The sequence below is a fragment of the Ursus arctos genome, unplaced genomic scaffold (genome assembly GCF_023065955.2).
Source record: "Ursus arctos isolate Adak ecotype North America unplaced genomic scaffold, UrsArc2.0 scaffold_24, whole genome shotgun sequence".
In the NCBI taxonomy this organism is placed as follows: domain Eukaryota; kingdom Metazoa; phylum Chordata; class Mammalia; order Carnivora; family Ursidae; genus Ursus; species Ursus arctos.
Genome location: NW_026622919.1, coordinates 18,054,737 through 18,073,457, shown reverse-complemented (window position 1 = coordinate 18,073,457; position 18,721 = coordinate 18,054,737). Strand labels below are relative to the sequence as shown.

At 55.1% G+C, this 18,721-nt stretch overlaps 1 protein-coding gene across 1 annotated transcript; it reads right to left on the bottom strand.

Moving 5' to 3' along the window:
* Positions 1-2,691: 2,691 nt before the first annotated feature.
* On the bottom strand, positions 2,692-17,253 carry ITGA2B (integrin subunit alpha 2b). Its single transcript, XM_026512662.4, has 30 exons — positions 17,032-17,253; positions 14,977-15,098; positions 14,791-14,888; positions 14,520-14,685; positions 14,258-14,307; positions 14,136-14,181; positions 13,914-14,042; positions 13,513-13,560; positions 13,335-13,378; positions 13,150-13,203; positions 12,960-13,012; positions 12,547-12,758; positions 9,330-9,512; positions 9,041-9,086; positions 8,835-8,939; positions 8,696-8,751; positions 8,451-8,602; positions 8,180-8,305; positions 7,489-7,556; positions 7,215-7,362; positions 6,534-6,626; positions 6,188-6,267; positions 5,781-5,861; positions 5,563-5,659; positions 5,309-5,461; positions 5,060-5,185; positions 4,473-4,586; positions 4,146-4,247; positions 3,841-3,957; positions 2,692-2,939 (listed from the first exon to the last, which is right to left on the bottom strand). The coding sequence occupies exons 1-30, from the start codon at positions 17,217-17,219 to the stop codon at positions 2,883-2,885; spliced, it is 3,114 nt and encodes a 1,037-aa protein (XP_026368447.2). The 5' UTR covers positions 17,220-17,253; the 3' UTR covers positions 2,692-2,882.
* Between the last annotated feature and the right edge of the window lie 1,468 nt (positions 17,254-18,721).

Below are 18,721 nucleotides of genomic sequence, written 5' to 3'. Positions count from 1 at the left end.
AATCAGTCGGTCCCAGTCAAGCTTCTGCCTCTTGAGCCGTGAGCAAGCTACTTCACCTTCTGGTCCTCGGCCTTCCTTTGAAGTGAGAATTGTAATCATCTCTACCTCATGGGGCTGTTGTAACAACGGTTAAATAAGCGAATGATCTAAAGGATCTAGCCTATGCGTGACAGGAGCAGGGGCGCCATCCATGGTGCTGGTGTCGGCCCAGGGTGAAGTGGAGGCTCACCTCCGCTCAGGTGATAAGATCCACTGTTGGATGGTCATAATGCTTGGGAATTTCTTCTAGAGATGCAAGTGGCCTTTCCCTCTCACTGAGGATCACCAGTCTGTTCCACTGGTTCTGGTTCATGAATGGCAGTCTTTTCCTTCTTCCTCAGCCACTGAACCCTACATTTGAACCCCATATTTGAAGGCTGACCTAGCCCCAGCCAAGCTTGCTTTCCAGTTTCCGGTTGTCATCCTCATTCAGCTTCCGGGTGGCCAAATCCTCAACTAATCTGGTATCCCTTTCTTGGTTTTCCTTGGCTGTCACCTTCTCACAATGTGGTGCCCCAAAGAGGACTGGATACCTAGAGCAAGGACCTTGTCCCCTAGAGGACAGCAGGCTTCTCTCCTGGTTGGGTCCCCTGGTTGCCTCTTCTAACTTAAGGGGACCTTGTTGTGAGTTTGTGATACCAGATTCTTTTTCTCTTCCTCCCCTCCCCTCCCTCCCTAACTCCGTTCCTCCCTCCCTCCCTTCCTTCCTTCCTTCCTTCCTTCCTTCCTTCCTTCCTTTCTTCCCTTCCCTTCCCTTCCCTTCCTTCCTTCTCCCCTCCCTCCCTCTCTCTCTTTCTTTCTTCTCTTTCCCTCTCCCCTTCATTTCCTCTTCCTCTCTTTCTTTCTCATAAATTTCCATCTAGCCAGATTTCCCAGTCCTCTTCTTATGTAACCAATTTTTCACAATCTCCACACAGGATTTAGCACTCATCTCTGGTGAATTTCATCTTGTTGGTTTCAACCCAACTTCACAATCTGTCAAGGCTGCCTTGAATCGGCTTCAGTCACCCATTGTATTGGAGCTCCCCGGCAGCCAGCAGCCATCTGCAGGGTGGAGAGCAGCTTCCCTGCCTCCATTCAAGGGACTCAGGACAATACCAGGCAGCTCAGGGCCAGGATGGAGCTCTGGAACAAACTCACAGAGATCTCCTTCAGCTTTATCAAAATTGTTCAGTTTTAAATCCAGCTCACATTTCTGTCTTGTCTATAAGGGCAAGTGCCAAATGCTTTGCTGGATCAAAATCAACTGTCTGGGGCTATCCGATTGCAGTAGTGGGATGGAGAGGGAGTCTGGCTGGTGTGTAAGGATCACAGCAGTTTAATCTTTTCCTAAGAAAAGTCACCCAACTAAAAAACCTGTTCTGGAACTTGCCATGCATGGATGTCAAATTGTTTTCTTCTCAAAATTTACCTTTTATCCCTTTGGGTAAAATCAAATACCAGCCGCTCTTGTGAGCTGAGTCTGTTCATCAATGGCCTCCCCCAACACTTAGCATCTAGTCCAAAGTCCTACCCACGGCCAAAAGGTGCTGGCTGCCTTCCCCCACCCCTGACCTCCTCTGGACCCCGTGCTGGCCTCCGATCCATGGGTCTCCTGGCTTTTACTTAAACACATCAAGCCTGCTCCCACCCCAGGGCCTTTTCACGGGCTCCTATTTCTGTCCAGATCACGCTATTGCTGCGCAGCCGCCTGGCTCCGGCATCCCTCTCTCTGCTCACCGCATCAGAGAGGCCTTCCCTGCCAATCTACCTAAAATGTCAGCCCTGTCCCTCGTAATTCTACCAGAATCTCCTTACTTTGACCAGACATTTATGTGCATGTTTACTCTTTACCTCTTTACCCCTGGTTGAATGTAAGTCCTACAAGGGGTCTGTACTTTGCTTTCCTCACTGCTCCATCTTGGCACTGGGACAGTACCGGGCACATGGGAGGTGCTCCATCAATATTTACTGAACCCATGAATCAACACATTACTCAGGACTCCAGGTGGACCCCCCCCTCCCCCATCTATCCTGGGATTCCAGTTTGGCAAGCAGAGAAGGGAGAGTTGTCTTCCGCTCCTCCCTCTCCTGTGAGCTCCCTGCCTGGAGCCGTTTTTCCTAAAGGAAGAGCCTTCTCCTTGATGGGGAAGAAGGGTAGCCAGACAGCGAAGCCTGCTCTCCTGTCCCTGGTGTGATGCTGCCTTCTTCAGGCTGAGAGCTTCGTCAGCCTCCCCCCTGCCCCCTCCTCACTCTGAATATGGCTTTAAAGGCTCTTTTTTTTTTTTTTTTAACGGGAATGGGGAAGGCAGGTTATGTTCCCGAATCTCACTTGAGGCTTATCCCTCTAAAATCATGAAAAAAATACTGTTTAAAGCTGTCCACCAGGGACCAGCCTGCCTTCTCTGATGCTCCCAACCTCCATGCCACCTGACCACCCTCAGACACCCCATCCCCCCCAGTCTCTCCTGGAGGCTCTGCCACCCTCTCTCCTCCGTTCCACCCCTACTCTCTGCTCCCAGACTCTCCCCCAAAGACAGTAATTTGCAACCTTTGCCTGGCAGAGACACTCACTGTTCACACTTCTGCCAGCCCCAGCCCCTCCCTCCAAACATCACCTGTCCCTGGTCCCCTTCTCTTCGCTGACCCAAGAGGAGGCAGCATGCTGGGGGCTGGGGCTCAGCCTCTTTATTTGGCAGCAGGGAAAGGAGTGGCCAGCTCTCACCGGAGCGGGAGAATACGAGGAGGCCTCCCCGGGACAGCTCCAACCCGTGGGTGAGCAGAGCTGGGGGCGCACATTGAAGACAGGGCAGAACAGGCACAGTCCTGAGCCTTCCTCGTAGGACAGGGCGTGGGCTGCCCCCTCAGTCCTCCTCCTCATCTTCTTCTAGTGGCGGCCGGTTGCGCTTGAAGAAGCCAGCCTGGGGGCACACAGGGGCCGGGGACAGGGTGTAAAGATGATCAGTGGGTCCCAGAGCAGCTGTTGCACAATCAGACCCCACTGTGCGCGTAAACGGAGGCCTTCCCCGTCCCGATAATACATGTAACAAGTTACTTGTTTTTAATTTGGCTTTTTCCCCTGAATTATTTTTTCAGATTGTTTATTTATTTATTTATTTGAGAGAGAGAGAGAGAGAGAGAGAGAGCACAAGCAAGAGGAGCGGGGAAGGGAGAAGCAGACTCCCTGCTGAGCAGGGAGCCCAATGTGGGGCTCAATCCCAGGACCCCAAGATCATGACCCAAGCTGAAGGCAGACGTTTAAACAACTGAGCCACCCAGGAGCCCCTCCCGTGCATTTTTCTTATATATTGGCCATTATGTCTCTATGTGACTCAAGTGCCCAATGATACATATTTGGTGACTGTAAGTCTAATGCAAGATGTTCCCTAAAAGCACCATGGCTTCCCAGGGCTTGAGCACTTGAGTGAGTCTGAGGACAGCCTTCCTGGCGCAGAGGAGGGAGTGACCCAGCAGGGTCTCCCCAGAGGGTCTGGATCAGACTTGGGTCTCCCAACTCAGTCAGGAGGAAGGACAGAGGCAGGAGAGAAGTCCTGTCTTCCTTAGCAGCCAGGGAATTCCTGAAGGCAGGACTCCCTCCTTGTGCCTCTTCCTCTCAGCTGGGAACAGGCTGAAAGGCCTGAGGATGTTAGGTGCCACTCTCCCAGGGGTCTGTACCCTGGAGGAGGTCCTCTGGAGAATGATGCTCTAATAGTGGAGATGTGAATGGACCCTGGGTCACCATCTCTCTCTGCCTCCCTGGGAAGTAGGGCAGGGCCAAGCCTGTGCCTACCTGGGGACCCCACTCTCCCCTTCATGCCTCACCTTCCACATGGCCAGGACCAGCAGCATGAGCAACAGCAGGCCACCAAGCACGCCTACCAGCACCCACCAGATGGGAATGTCCCTCTCCTCCAAGGCGCGGAGCAGGCGCGTCTGCACCTGAGGGCAAATCCAGTGGCTTCTCAGTCACCTTACACCTGCCTCTCCGGAAGACTCAAACTTGTGGGCTGAGGACCCCCAAGCAAGCCACCTACCTGTGCCACCTGTCAGACCCGGGGGTGCCCTGCCTCCACCCTGTCGGCGCGGACGCCTGGGAAGACAGTGGGTCCTGCAGGCTCCATACTCACCTGAGTTTCCCCACTGGGCAGGCTGAGGGCGGGCACAGCGTAGGGAAGGGAGGAGACGTTGAACCAAGCTTGCGACTGCAGCACGAACTGATCCAGTGGCCTCTGAATGGGGTGGGATGAAAGCCATTTACACGGGCCTCTTGGTTGCAGGAGTCCTGGCCCCAGCCTCCCTTCTGCGGAGTCCTGCCCCTGGCCTAAGCCTGTCCCCTCAAAAGTAAGCCTTGCCCTCACTCCCTCTTCACTCCTGGCCACCCCGTCTATCCTCAGAGCAAGCTTGGTCCCCGCCCCCAGAAGCCCCCCACCCTGCATCCCGCGCCCCCTCCCCACCTGCTGGAGGCTGGGCAGCTGCAGGAAGGCCAGCACCCTGACCATGGCCCGCTGGCCTCGTGCCATCTCCCGCAGCTCACACTGCACCACTGTATGCGGCCCGGAGTTGCAGCTCTAAGGGGATGTGTCGTTAGTTCCCAGCCCCCGGACCCCTCAGCCCTCACCACCCCAAGGACCCAACAACAGAAAGGGGCAAGGGGGGACAGGGAGCTCGGGTCTCCTTCTCGGGAAGGGCCTCAGATGCACGCTTCTGACGTTATCTCTAAATGGGCTGCTCACACGGTTCCAGAGATGCAGGGAAAGGGCGGGAAGAAGTGGGTCATCACAGACCCAGTACCCACAAGTGTTGTAACTCTGTTTTGGCATTTCTTCATTTTCTTTAATGTGCTGGGAACCTTTGAAGATTCAAGTACCCCCACCCCACCCCAGACACAAGACCAGTCCCACCCTTCATATTCACCTGGAGTACTCCGTGGGACCAACACCCAAGGCCCACATCACACTGCGGGCCCCTCTCCCTGCCTCCCCGAGCCTCTGTCCCCTGTGCCCCAGGGAGGCCCCAGTGGGAGACCCCGGAGCCAGCTCACCAGGAGAATGGGATCCTGAAGCCCGGCCGGCTGGTTGGACCCTGGCAGGGACGCCTGTCTGCGCTCCCGCTTGTGATGGCCGGGAGAAGTGGGGGAAGGGCTGGGGGTGGGCAGCCTCCAGTTCATCTGGGGAGGCAAAGAAGCAGTCGGTCTCTGAGCTCCACTCATCTCCCCCCTCCCCCTGCCGGGGGGCCCTGATTGATGGTCTGGGGCCTCACCCACAACTCCTTCTTCCACCCAGACTCTCACCTTGTCGGGGTTAGGAGTGGGCTGGGGGGAGCACTGAAGCCCCCCCTGGGGCTCTATGTCCAGGATGTAGAGCAGGTCAGAACGCTGGGACTGGCCGGGGAGGCAGAGGCTGAGGTGGAGGCCACTTATGGTGCTGGGGCCATTGTTGTGAAGCTGGTGGGTGGTGGTGGCCGGATGTTAGGTGGCTCAGCATTCTCGGCGTAGCTCCTGGGTCCCTCCCCACCCCAGCCTGGGTCCCAGAAGGCCCTTCATACCTCATAGGTGTGCTCCACTTTGGGGCCCCAGATGTCGGAGCTGTTCTCCCTGTTGTCTTCTTCGGCCACCACCACCAGGGACGCTGGAAAGGAGTTCCTGCGGGGCCCGAATCCTTCCGGGTCAGCTTGATCAGCGCACTCGCCTGTAGGGGTTCCCCCAAGGCCCTCTGAAGCTGAGGGTTCTGCCCGCCATCTCCCTGATCTGCTCCTGGTCTCACCCTCGCAGCTCCACGTGGGCCTCTGCCCGGACTGGGACATCCAGCAGCACAGCCTCGCTGTTTGGATTCTGGCTGTTCTTGCTGGAGGGGAGGGGATAAGGAGAAGCAGGTCAGGGACACCAGCCCAGTGGACATCAGAACTCTCGGGCAGGGCCAGAATTTCGGGGGGGATGGTCAGGAAGCACTAACTCCACAAACAGCACGGTCACATTGAAGTTAGACCTGGGAAAGACCTTCTTCTAGGGCTCCAAGACTCAGAAACAAGTCTCTGGGGGAAGAAAGGGAACGGGGAAGTCCGAAGAGTGGGCATCCCAGAAGACCCTTCTGGAAGGAGGGCATCTGAGGGTGTCTGCATCAGGATCAGCCAGGGGAGGGCTGGTAGGTAGGAATGTTCCCCAGTCCAGTACCTTCTGGTCTGCAGCCAGAAGGACACGTGCTCCCCAGCCTCTTCTAGGTTCTCCACACTCACCAACATTGTGATTCCTATCTGAGAGACAAGGAGGGCCAAAGTCACGGCCCAGATGCCCAGTCTGGGCAGTCTTGTACGCACGTGGCCTCTAGTTCCCGTCCTCCAAGTCCCCATCCTTATCTCAGAAGCCCACAGAGAGGGAAAGCCACTCAGCCAAGAACACAGGGAGTGTGAGGACCAGGACTCCGGCCAAGAGTTATAGGACTCCAAGCCCAGCCCCTAAAACTCAGCTATGTCTGAGCCCCTGGCGGAGCAGACCCAGTACCCACGCCTTGGGGCCTCACCCGGGCATTCCTCTTCATGGGGTTGCCCAGCTCACACAGTACCATCTTGGTCTCATTCTCCTTCTTCTGGTTACAGATGAGTCTCTCAAAGCCCTTCAGGGAGGTAGTTTCAAGAAAGAAGATGGTTGGAGTATCCCATATATACGTGAGCTTCCTTGAAAAGTCTGGAAGGGACTTGTGTGCCAGGGTGGAGAGGGGGGCTTCTCAGGGTGGGGGTTTGAGGGATGTCACACTCTCCTTTATGTATCCCTGAGGCACCTTATTATTTTCAATGACACTTTTGGAACTAAAACACACAAAACACGACATAGACCATGATCCTGTTGTTATAAACTACATCAACAAAATAAAAGAAAAAAACACAGGCCCACGTAAGTGTCTGTGGATGCTGAGAAAAAAGACTGAAAGGAAGTCCACCGAATGTTAACAGAAGTTCCCAGTAGCACAGTTCTTCTAACAGAAGTTTCTGCTAACATTTACTTCCCGAGCCACTTTTGGTTTGTATAGTAGTCCTTGTATTTTATGCTATTAGCAAGTACTCCTTTTCCGAATTAAAAAAAAAAAAAAAATCACAGCTTTTACAGCAATGCCTAAGAGAAGTGGGGGCTCTCAGGTGGAGAACGGGAGGCAAGGTTCTCGCACCCCCCGGCCGCTGGGAATGCCCCCGCGGCGGGACCTCACCTCGACGTTGCTGACGGCCCGCATGTAGTGGGCGCCTGGGGGCAGGTGCACGGCCAGCTCGGCCTCGTAGGCCCCCTCGCCCTCGTTCGCTGCGTCCATTTGCAGTTCCAGCACGTTATCGGCTCCAATGAGGAGTGGGGAGCCTGCCCTATGGGGAGAAAGGAGTAAAGCCGAGGAGGCCAGGCCCAGGCCCAGGGTCTGGGGTGGGGGGGTGAGGACAGAGCATCAGTCCCCAGGTGGTGAAGGAGTGTCACGGGGCAAACGGGCTCCTCACACGCTGGCGGTGAGCTGGAGCTGGGGCACACACAGGTCATCTTCCCCACAGTCCAGGATGATGCGCGTCTGGAAGAGGCACGTCAAGGTGTGAGGGCGAGTGGGGGACATGTGAATTTCGGGGGTCACGTCAGGACGTAGGGAATTAGAAGTTCCGAGAAGGAAAAGGAGTTTGGAGCTGACGTCACGACTTCGGGATTTGCATCGGGGTTTCGGAAGATGTCAGGATGGTGACATCAGGGTTTATGGGTTTGTCACCGTTCACAGGTGACATCAACAATACTTGGGGCTTGGATCAGGGTTTAAGGAGTTTTGAGATTTGGGGGTTTTCAGTAAGGTTTAGAGTGACAACCAAGATGAGAGGTGACATCAAGGTTTTGGGGTTCCCGTTAGGACTTGGACACTAACCCTAACCCTGACTTTCTTTTTTTTTTTTTTTAAAGATTTTATTTATTTATTCGACAGGATAGAGACAGCCAGCGAGAGAGGGAACACAAGCAGGGGGAGTGGGAGAGGAAGAAGCAGGCTCATAGTGGAGGAGCCTGATGTGGGGCTCGATCCCAGAACGCCGGGATCACGCCCTGAGCCGAAGGCAGACGCTTAACCGCTGTGCCACCCAGGCGCCCCCCTAACCCTGACTTTCTGGCAGGGGTCCTGCTCCTCCTTTGCCTGTTCCCATCCCCCGTCCCTACCTGCTCCTGGACATGCGTGTCTCCATGCAGCACGAGACCAGGGGCTACTCCATCCTTCCTGGGCTGCAAGGACACATTGAAGCTGAGCACAATGGGGCTCAGCTTGTCCCGGAAGTCGGCCTCGTCCTGGAGGGGGGACAAGAGTCAGACCATGCACCTTGCCACACATGTCCCACGGACCACCCCCGTGCCCGCAGCACTCAGCCCATGCCGCAGGGCTGGAGGCACAGGCTTGCACAGCCAGCCCTTCCCGTCCCCAGCCCGGGTGTACTCGGAGGAAGGCCACGGTGGTGTGGCAGATGGGGCTCTGCCTCCCGCCCAGGTCCAGATGCAGCGTGGTGCCCGCCAGTTGGGAATTCAGCAGCAGCACCCGCCGGCCCTGGCGCGGCTTCTGCCGGTCCAGCTGCAGCTCGGCACTTAGGGCTGGCAAGGCAAGCGGGGAGCGTCAGGGTCTCCCTGGCCAGCCTCCAGGGGAGCCCAGACCCACCTCCCTTCTGTCCCCATGACGACACTCACGCAGCTGCTGAGGAATGTTGTGCCCAGTGGCTCCTACACACATCTGTATGTTAAAGCTGCAAAGATACGAGTTGGGCTCAGGGGCCAGGGCTCCTCAAGGTCCCAGACCTTGCCCGGCCTATGCCCTCGGTCTCCTCACCAGCTCACGAGTGTCTGGGTCTGGGGCAGGACACAGTTCTTCACAGCAGGATTCAGCGAATCTTGTACCAGCAGCTGGACACTGGCCATCACCACTGGCTGAGCTCTGGTGGGACAGGGGGAGGCCTGCCATTGTGGGCCCTCCTGGCCCAGTATCCTCGGATGGTGAGTACCCTCCCCCACCATGCCCCTGGAGCCAGCTCTCACCTGTACACAGCCACCTTGTTGGCCCCATAAGCTCCCACCAGTAGGTCTACAGATATCGGAGGGGTCAGAATCAGCAGTTAGAGGAGGCACGGGGTCTTCATCTCATCTTTCCCGCGGTTTCCCTACACCATTTTCCCCACTGGCGTTTCGACCTGGCCTCCCCTGCCCTCCCAGGCTCACAGATGCGTCAGAACACTCAGTGGGGCACGGGCCCCTGACTGTGTCTTTCAGCATCTCCAGCTAATGCCCAAGAGCCCTTCTTGGCTAGCTGGAGGCATGCCAGGGGCACCTGGGTATCCATTGTCATCGATGTCTGTGGCACCTCGCAGGGAGAAGCCGAAGCCGGAGCCTGCCGGAAAGGGGCTGTCCAGGATCTGGGAGGGGCGTGAGCTCAGCCCCTCACTCTGACCCAGGAACACCAGCACTTGGCCCCGACCACTGGGACCTCCGTAGGGGGCGGCCACTGCAACATCTGGAAGGAGCAACAAAAGGGGAGTGGCCATTTGCTATCATTTTCTCCAATTTCTGTTTGTTATCCAGGTGGCCCTGAGCTCCCCCTTCCAGCAGATTCCAGGGGACCAGCAGGGAATGCCAAAGTCGGCGTCAAGGAGGCAGCTGCCCTGCCCTCCAGGAGTTTACAGCTGAGTATGAAAGAGACCCACCAAGTAGGATTAACATAAAAACTGTAGCAGCCCTTGGTACCTATTGAGAAAAATATATTGACATGATTTCAGGCATTATTATTCCCATGAAAAAACTGAGTCCCAGAAGATTAAGTAACCAAGAGTGGCCCCCTCCTCCCCTAGGGAACTTCACCCCTTTTCTTTCTTTTTTTAAAAAAAGGTTTTATTTATTTTAGAGAGAGAGAGAGAGAATGCGTGTTCGTGCTCGAGCAGGAGGGGCAGAGGGAGAAGGAGAGCGAGAATTCCAAGCAAGCTCCACGCCCAGCACGGAGCCCAACTCGGGGTTTGATCCTATGACCCTGAGATCATGACCCGAGCCAAAATCGAGAGTCAGACGCTTAACCAACTGAGCCACCCTGGCACCCCCTCTTCACCCCATTTCAATTCCACCATGCAAACTCAGAGCCACACTATGGACTTGTCATCACTAGTAACTTTTAAGATCGCTCTTGAAAATGTATTTGTAAATCATCATAATCTTATTAATTTGTGAAAGTTCTTTACGTGTGGGGCACCTGGGTGGCTCAGCCGGTTAAGCATCTGCCTTCAGCTCGGGTAGTGACTGGGATCGAGCCCCGCATCTGGCTCCCTGCTCAGCAGGAAGCCTGCTTGTCCCTCTCCCTCTGCCCGCCCCCCCCCATTCATGCTCTTTCTCTTAAATAAATAAAATCTTAAAAAAAAAAAGAGTTCTTTACATGTGACAGGAATAAGATCTTTTTTAAAAAAATATTTTATTTATTTATTTGAGAGAGAGAGAGAGTGCACAAGCAGGTGGAGCTAGAGGGAAAGGGAGAAGCAAGCTCCTCACTGAGCAGGCAGCCCGACAGGGGCTTGATCCCAGGACCCCATCATGACCTGAGACAAAGGCAGCCGCTTAACCAACTGAGCCACCCAGGCGCCCCAGGAATAAGATCTTTTATATATATGTTGTAACTCTCTTTCCTCTGTCTTCTAACTTTGTTTTCTATGTACCTTTTTTCCTTTAAAAAAAATCTCTCGATTTTTCTGATTGAGTTACATGGAATTCATTCAATTAAGACCCCCCCCACCAGTCTCATCCCCAGGCTCTGCCCCCCCCCCCCCAGAACTTCAATGTCTTCATCACTTCGCTTATTTCTGACCATTCCATCGCCCTGGTCCTATCCTCTGCCGTCTTACCCCATTAGCAGTCTTCAGCCAGCCTGGCCAGACCTCAGCAGATTGGGCCCCAGGGATTCCTGACCGCGCATCTAAACTAGGGACCAAGGTGCTGCCCAGCAGAGCTGAGGGCTGTCAGCCCACCCCCTCCCCCACCCTGCTCAGCACCTATTTCAAACTTTCTTCAAACTCCCAGCCCCCTACCTCCTTCACAAAGAGAAGCAGCCCAACTGTTGTGCTGAGTCCGAACCCACTTTCCCCAACTCCTATACCCTGTCTCCAGGCTAATATCCCAACCCAGCCTTCTCCTCAGAGCATCACAGGGACCCTCCTTCGGCTCACTTCCTTCACCACCCTGTTTCCCCACAAGATCATTTTCTCCACATTCAACCTACTCCATACACTTTGCAATTAGAATAACCTCCTCTTGACCCTCATCTCCTTTCAGGAATCATCTCTCCCTTTTTCTTTTTTCTCTTTCTTTTCTTTTCTTTTTCTTTCTTTTTTTCTTTCTCTCTTTTTCTTTTCTTTCTTTCTCTCTCTCTCTTTGTCTCTTTTCTTTCGTCCTTTCACAAACTGGTTGAAAGAGCTGTCTACACTGGCTGCCTCCAATTCTTCACTTCCATTCCTACCTTGTCCCATGGCATTCTGACTTCTCTCCCTGCCCAGCCTTGAATCAGTTTCCTCTCGCTGTCACCAATGACCTCCTTCTTGCTAAAGCCCGCGGAGACTTCTCCAACACCATCTAAGGATGTCTTTCAGCAGCATCGGGAGCCGCTGACCCCCTTCTTCCTGCTCAGAGCATTCTCTTCCTTTCAGTTCAGGGCCATGAGATCTCTTGGTTTCCCTCCTACTTCTCTGGACACTCCTGTCTCCTTTCTTTTTTTTTTTTTTTTTAAGATTTTATTTATTTGACAGAGAGAGACAGCCAGCGAGAGAGGGAACACAAGCAGGGGGAGTGGGAGAGGAAGAAGCAGGCTCACAGCAGAGGAGCCTGATGTGGGGCTCGATCCCAGATCGCCAGGATCGCGCCCTGAGCCGAAGGCAGACGCTTAACGGCTGCGCCACCCAGGCGCCCCTCCTGTCTCCTTTCTAGACTCACTTCTTCTGGGACTCCCCTAAATGCTGTTGCTCCCCAGGGCTTTGTCCTATGCCTCTTCTCACTTCACAGGTGCCCGGGACCTCGTCCACCCTCCCCAAGCCCCTGTCTCCCACTTGGAACTCTCTGGTGTGAGTGGGGAAGGCACATGCAACTGTTCTCTGGATGTCTGCCTAATGCCCCCAAACCCTTCAAGGTCAAACATACCCAGAGCTGAACTGCTGATCTCCACCCTCCCCTCCCCAGACCTGCTACTTGGCCTGAGTTCCAGGCAGTGAAGGCACCAACACGTCCTCAAGCCCTCGCTCTCTCTCAGCTCCACAGCCAGCCACCCATCAAGTCCTAATAGTCCAGGTACTAAATATCTGTGAAATCACCCCATCTCCAGCTCCACTGCCAAAATTCACACCCAGGCGGTCACCACCTCTTGCCTGGACCAAGAATACAAACAAATCCTAATTGTTCTCTTTCAACCCTTCTCCCGAAAAGCCCCCTTCCCTGGCTTCCCCTGCTCTCTGGTCAAATCCGTGGTCTTTGCTGTGGCTGTTAACCACTCTGCAGCAAGTGGGGCTCCTCAGTTCCCTTACCGTTGTAGCCATCCCGATCGAGGTCGCCCAGAGGCGCGATGGCCGAGCCAAACCGCCCGTAGAGCTGTGTGCCGGTCAGCAGGAGGCTGGGGGCGCCCAGCACGTGGTGACCTCGAGGCTGCAGGAACAAGTACACGCGCCCCACCTCGGCCAGTTTGCGGTCAGCGCGGCTCTCCATGTACAGTGGCGCGCCCACAAGCAGGTCGTGCCTCCTGCAGGCCAGATGCGCGGCGCCGTGGTGTTGGTTAAGGGGATGCTGCCGGCCTGGGCCAAATCTCGCCCACTCCATTCTCTCCCTCCCACTCCCCTCGGTGGTCGTCACGTGGGAGTGGGCGAGGAAAGGAGGAGACCGAGAGGAATCAACCCCTCTGGTGATTGGGGACCCAAACGGGTGGGGATGGGGCGCCCCTCACCCGTCTCCGTTGACATCAGTGACGGTCACCGAGTGTCCAAAATACGAAGCCATCTGCAGGAAGACGAGGAGTAGTTAATTCCCGCCCCCAGACAGGCACCCTCTCTTACACATTACACCCCACACCCCGTGGAATATTTTAGGTTTCCAATTCCCCAGCGTTGGCCACCCCCACTGGGACGGGCCTCCACCTGCTCTCCATGCAGCTTGTACAGCGTCTGGTGGTACGAGTTCAAAATTTCCACCTGCACCGAGAACGCACGAGTTCAAAATTTCCACCTTCGGTTCCGGGTGGGAAAGGGCAGGAGGTTTAGGGGGCTGGTGAGGCTGAGGAGTGGGGTCGGGGCTTTGGGATGTGGGGACAGGGGGCACTCACCGCTCCCAGGGTCCAGCTCCAGGTGGGGGCACCGAGGACATACTCTGGGGAGAGCCAGACCCCAGTGAATGAGGTCCTTCGAAACAAGCCCCTTCCCACCCCGAACCAAGTGCGGGGCTTGGAAGTGCTTCTCCCTGGGCTGGGCTCCCCAACCTTTGCCCCTAAACGGATTTCTTGCCTGTAGTGTTGAGATCCCCGTCGAACTCTCCCACGGCCACCGAGTACCCTGAAGACACAGCCGAATTAATCTTTCTGGGAGGGCGAAGCAAGGAGAGGGCCAAGGGCGAGGAAGAAGGGGACTCAGAGACCACCCAGTCCAAACCCTGCATTGTGTTGATGCGAAAACTGAAGCCATGACCTGCCCTAGGCTGCGCAGAGAATCCAGGGTGGGAAAGGTAAGCGGGGGCATATGGGAGTTGGGCGGTGGCGGGGGAGCTGTGGGAGCAGAGGGTGGAGGCGCTCTAGGTGCTGGGGTTGGCCCCCGAGTTGGCGTGGGGGCGCTCCCGCAGGGGCAGGACCTGACTGGCGGAGTGGGCGGTGAGAGTGCGGGGAGGCCTAGAAGAGAGGTGCCAGGGTTACCCCGGTAGCCGTCGTAGTACTCTGGCTTGCTGTAGTCGAAGGTGAAGCTCTGGGAGGGCACGTGCCACAAGAGGGTGCCTGGGCGGTAACTCGAGACGATACTGGCAATGGGAGCCCGGGCCAGGAGACCTAGGGCGCGAGGGACAGCGGGTGTGGGGGCCCAGACTCCTGGGGTCTCCCCAGGCCCAGAGAAGGGAGGGAGGAGTACAGACGGGCAGGTACCTAAGAAAAAATAGCCTCCCGGGGCCCCAAGCACCAGCTCTCCAGCCTGAAAGGGAAGCCCTGGATGTGAGAGGGAACCCTGGTTCGGAGCCGCCCCCACGCCGCTTAGGCTCGCTACTCGCCTGAGTAACCGCGGAGCTGAAGCCCGCTTCGCAGTAGCGCCGGTCGTCTCCTAGTGGAGCGAACGAGGAGCGGTCAGCGAGGGGGCCGATCTAGGAGGGTGCATCCGGACTTGGGGCGGGGCCTGGGCGGGGCCACGCGGGGGCGGGGCTAGGAGCTGGGCCAAGGGGGATGCGTGGCCTGGGGGGCGCCCCGGGCGGTGTCAGGTTGAGGGCGGAGCTAAGGGGCCGCGAGCTGGCGGAGAAAACGGAGAGCTGAACTCACTAAAGCCATTTTTCACGTAAACCTGGCTCATGGTGTTAGCCCGACAGGGCGAGTACTCCGCGCGGTGGCCGTTCTGGAGCTGAGCCACGAAGCAGCCGCCTACGGGCGTCTTCTCAGCCTCTTCGGTCTTTTCTAGGGCGTTCCAGTGCTGCCAGGGGGCGCAGGCCTGGAGCAGGGCCACAGGAGAGTGGGGAACCGGCGGGACTCGGGCTCCCACCTCCACGTGTCCCTGCCCCCGATTGCTCTCTGTGTCCCGTTCCGCGGTGCCCACCACAATGTTGTCGTTCCAGCTGACGACCGACGCCCCCAATCCTTGTCGGGACTTGAAGGTTTGGAAGGTGTGGGAGCCTACGTGTCTGGTCTCATCATCTGGAGGGCACAAGAAAGGTGGGGCGCTGAAGCCCGGCTGTCCACGCTTCCGGTAGCCCCTCCTTATCCTTCCTTGCGCTGGACTCACTGAGGTCGAAGGGCAGCAAGGTGCACTGGCTGCCCTCGGCCTTCCAGGGGCACAGGAAAACGCCGCCTGTCTCCTCCTGGCTGGGGCCCAGGGTCCGCGGGGCGCCCACCACGACGGCCACTCTGCGTAGGAAAGCTGGGTGAGCGCGGTGCGGATCCCGGATCCCGAGGAACCACATGCCCGGGGGCCCGCGCTGAGAGCACTATCCAGAAGGGCAGTGTGCCTTGGAGGGCACGGGGTCCTCTTCCCTCAACGAGACATCACAGACCACGGAGGGCAGCCTTTTCGTTTATGGCCAATGAAACTGTCTCCCAATGGGGGAACCACGTGCCTGAAGTAATGCAGCAAGTAAAGGGTAAAGCTGCTACTATAACCATTTGGTTTGATTTGAATATGAAGAGTTTGTCATCCTTGCTGAGAAAGACCTAGTAAGCTCTGCACACCATCCACACTCCATAACCCCCACCCTGTGCCCCACACCGAAAGTCAGGTGTTTGCATGCTCCCTAGAACTTCAGACTGTTACCAGATACCTTCCTGAGAGCTAGTTTTAATGGTGAAGAATTAGGGAAGCTTCTGAGCACCTCTGAAGTGGGGTACTGATATATCACTGAGGACCTTCGTAGATCTAGGTTCAAACTATAGTTCTACCATATATAAACTGGGGACAATACCAACCCATGTCAGAAGCAAATGAAATCAATATATGAGGGACATTTTTGCATGGTACCAGCCAAGTAACATGTAACAAGTACTCAAAACAAACAACAAAAAAAACCCTGCTACACTTTTTTTCCCCCTTTAGTTCACAGGATATTTAAGTAATGACTATGAGGCCAATGTCTGTAAAAAGAAAGGGAAAGGGACGCCTGGGCGGCTCAGTCAGTTAAGTGTCTGCCTTCGGCTCAGGTCATGATCCCAGGGTCCTAGGATCCAGTCTCACACTGGGCTCCTTGCTCAGCAGGGAGCCTGCTTCTCCCTCTGCCTGCCAGTCCCCCTGCTTGTGCTCTCTCTCTGACAAATAAATAAATAAAATCTTAAAAAAAAGAAAAGAAAAGAAAAAAGGAAAGAAAGAAAGAAAGAAAGAAAGAAAGAAAGAAAGAAAGAAAAAGAAAGAAAGAAAGAAAGAAGAAAGAAAGAAAGAAAGAAAGAAAGAAAGAAAGAAAGAAAGAAAGAAAGAAAGGAAGGAAGAAAAAAAACAAAAGAAAGAAAGGGAGAGAAGCAGGAGTGGGCAGAGAAAGGAGTATGGTGCAGATTCAGGTCCAGTGACAGCCACGGGCCAACATCCTGGGAGCTCTGGAGCTAGAAGGGCCCCTCGGAACCATCCCAATTTGAGGTGAGAATGTCAGACCCTTACACCTCTCTCCTGCCTCCGCACCCCTCATTGATCAGTCACTGGTCGTAGGCCACATTGGAAAGGGGACTTTGGGGGAGGTGACTCTCTTTGGCAGAGGAAATCCCCCAAGAGGCAGATACCTAAGGCTGTCTGCCATCCCCAGAGGCTGGCTGCCATCCCCAGAGGCTGGCATCACAGCAGCTACCCCAATAAGTGACTAGTACAGGGTAGTTACTATAAAGAGAAAGAACCAGGACTCTAATCTTGGAAGTCTGATTCCCCAGCTGACTAAGCCCAACCATTAATGCTCTATTGTTTCTTTTCAAATATCTGCAATTTTGATGGGGTTGAGGGCCATGGAATAGAAAAGCAAGGTGGGAGTGGGTAGACAGTTTTGCAGTCAATTTAAGCATGTGCTCCTCTCTGTATTTTGAGGAGACCAAGGTGGGGTAGGTTATAAAACTGACCCTTGAGGGTAAAAAATCAGGCATCAACTTTTATCTTCCCTTTGTTCTTGCTGTAGTTTTGGTGCCCACCTCCCCACTTGCCCCTGTCCCTGACACCCTTACCTGAGCTAGTTCCTGTCAGTATTCCTAAAAAGAACCCAGTCTGAGTAGAGCTTTGCTCAACCTCTGTAACAAATGGGGAGCTTGAGTTTCACAGAAGTGGTGATGATGGGGGAATCCTCTCTTCCGACACCCAACTTCACCCCAGGCTCACCTCCCATGGTTGTCCTTGTAGAAGTCCAGAGCAAACCCGAAGTGGCTGCCATTGGGGCCTGTGTACAAGGTGAGTTGCACTGGGTCCAGGTTCAAGGCCCAGGCTGCAGGGATGGCACCAGGTCCCAAGAGCAGCTGCACCCACTCCAGAAGCCAGAGGGCATGAAGGGGACACACAGCTCTGGCCATCTTCCTTCTCCCACAACCTCCTAGGCAGGAATGGGCTAGCTCCTTCCTCTTCCTTTCAGTCTCCACCACGGGAAGGCCTTTCTTATCTAACTGGAACCCACTTGCTGAGCGGTGGGCAGAGGAAAGGGCTATAGGCCCTGGAACCATATGGTTTCTTGGATTGCCAGGAAGGGGGTGAGGCCACCCTGGGGGTGTATGCTAATGGCTGAAAGCCATGACTCCTCCCTTTTCCTGAGAGTAGTTTATCACCAAGTCCCATTGGTCCTGCCTCTCAACTATGTCCCTTGAATCTTCACATTTCTACTACCACGCTAGTCTGAGCCACCATTCCTTTCTGCTTGGGGTAGCGTAACCGTGCACTGGTCCGTACACCTCCACTCTAGCCATTTACAGCCCTTCGTCCCCCCCTCACAGCTGCCCACATTGCTGTGGCCCACTGTGACTTGGTCAGAGGTGGAGGAAGGAGGAAGGAAGCTGCTGTCCCCTGATAAGACTTGAGGCTGCTATATCCTTTTGGATAAGGCACTTACCCACTTCCTCCTTCCAGGGTCTTGGTGTTGCAAGCTGTCTCACTCTCCCTCCGTCTCAAGCCCAGTCTTAGTGTAGCCACAGCAGAGCAGCCGGTACTGGTGAGGGGCGGTGAAGGGGAAAGGAGATGGGGACAGAGTGGAGTCCAGGGTATGCTGGCTCACAGGCTCTGGGACTACACACCAGGTGTTCAGTCGAAGGCGGACCCTCACTCTTCCTTGGGTGACATAGCTCTTGTCCAACCAAGACTTAATTCTAGTGGGCTCATTGCCTAGGGAAGCCTCCCTCGATTCCTCAGGCTGGCACTCTAAAGTTGACACATGTGGCCACAGCACTGACCACGCTGTTTAGTCATGGTCCATTCATGGACATGATTGTGTCCATGACTCCCCTGAGAGCAAGGTTCCTTTCTGCGGCCCCAGCGCCTAGCCAAGAGCCCAACAACTAGTAGGCATTGCTGACAGACGGACTGAATGGGAGTATGCACCGAGGCTGGAAGATGCAAACATGGAGTCACACGGTGGAAAGACAAAAGAACGGTTTTGAGCAGAAAGGCAATGAAGGTAATTTTCTCTGGATGAACAGGAAGAGGAGTGCCAAGTCTCATTGGCACTGCAGGTCTTCCCCAAAAAAGCGGGTTCTCAGGAAGGAAATTCAAGAGATCTGCTCAGTGTAAAGACTGCCACATTCTCCTTTTGCTCTATATTTTTTAACCAAACTTAACCACCATCTTATCCTGCTCGGCTTTTTTTTTTTTTTTTTTTTTTTTTAAGATTTTATTTGAGACAGAGTGAGCACAAGTAAGGAGAGACAAAGAGAGAAGCAGACTCCCTGTCGAGCAGGGAGCCCAATGCGGGGCTCGATCCCAGGACCTCGGGATCATGACTTGAGCCAAAGGCAGATGCCTAATTGACTGAGCCACTCAGGCGCCCCCTGCCCAGCTATCCTGTGCCATCCCAGAATCCTTTCAGCTC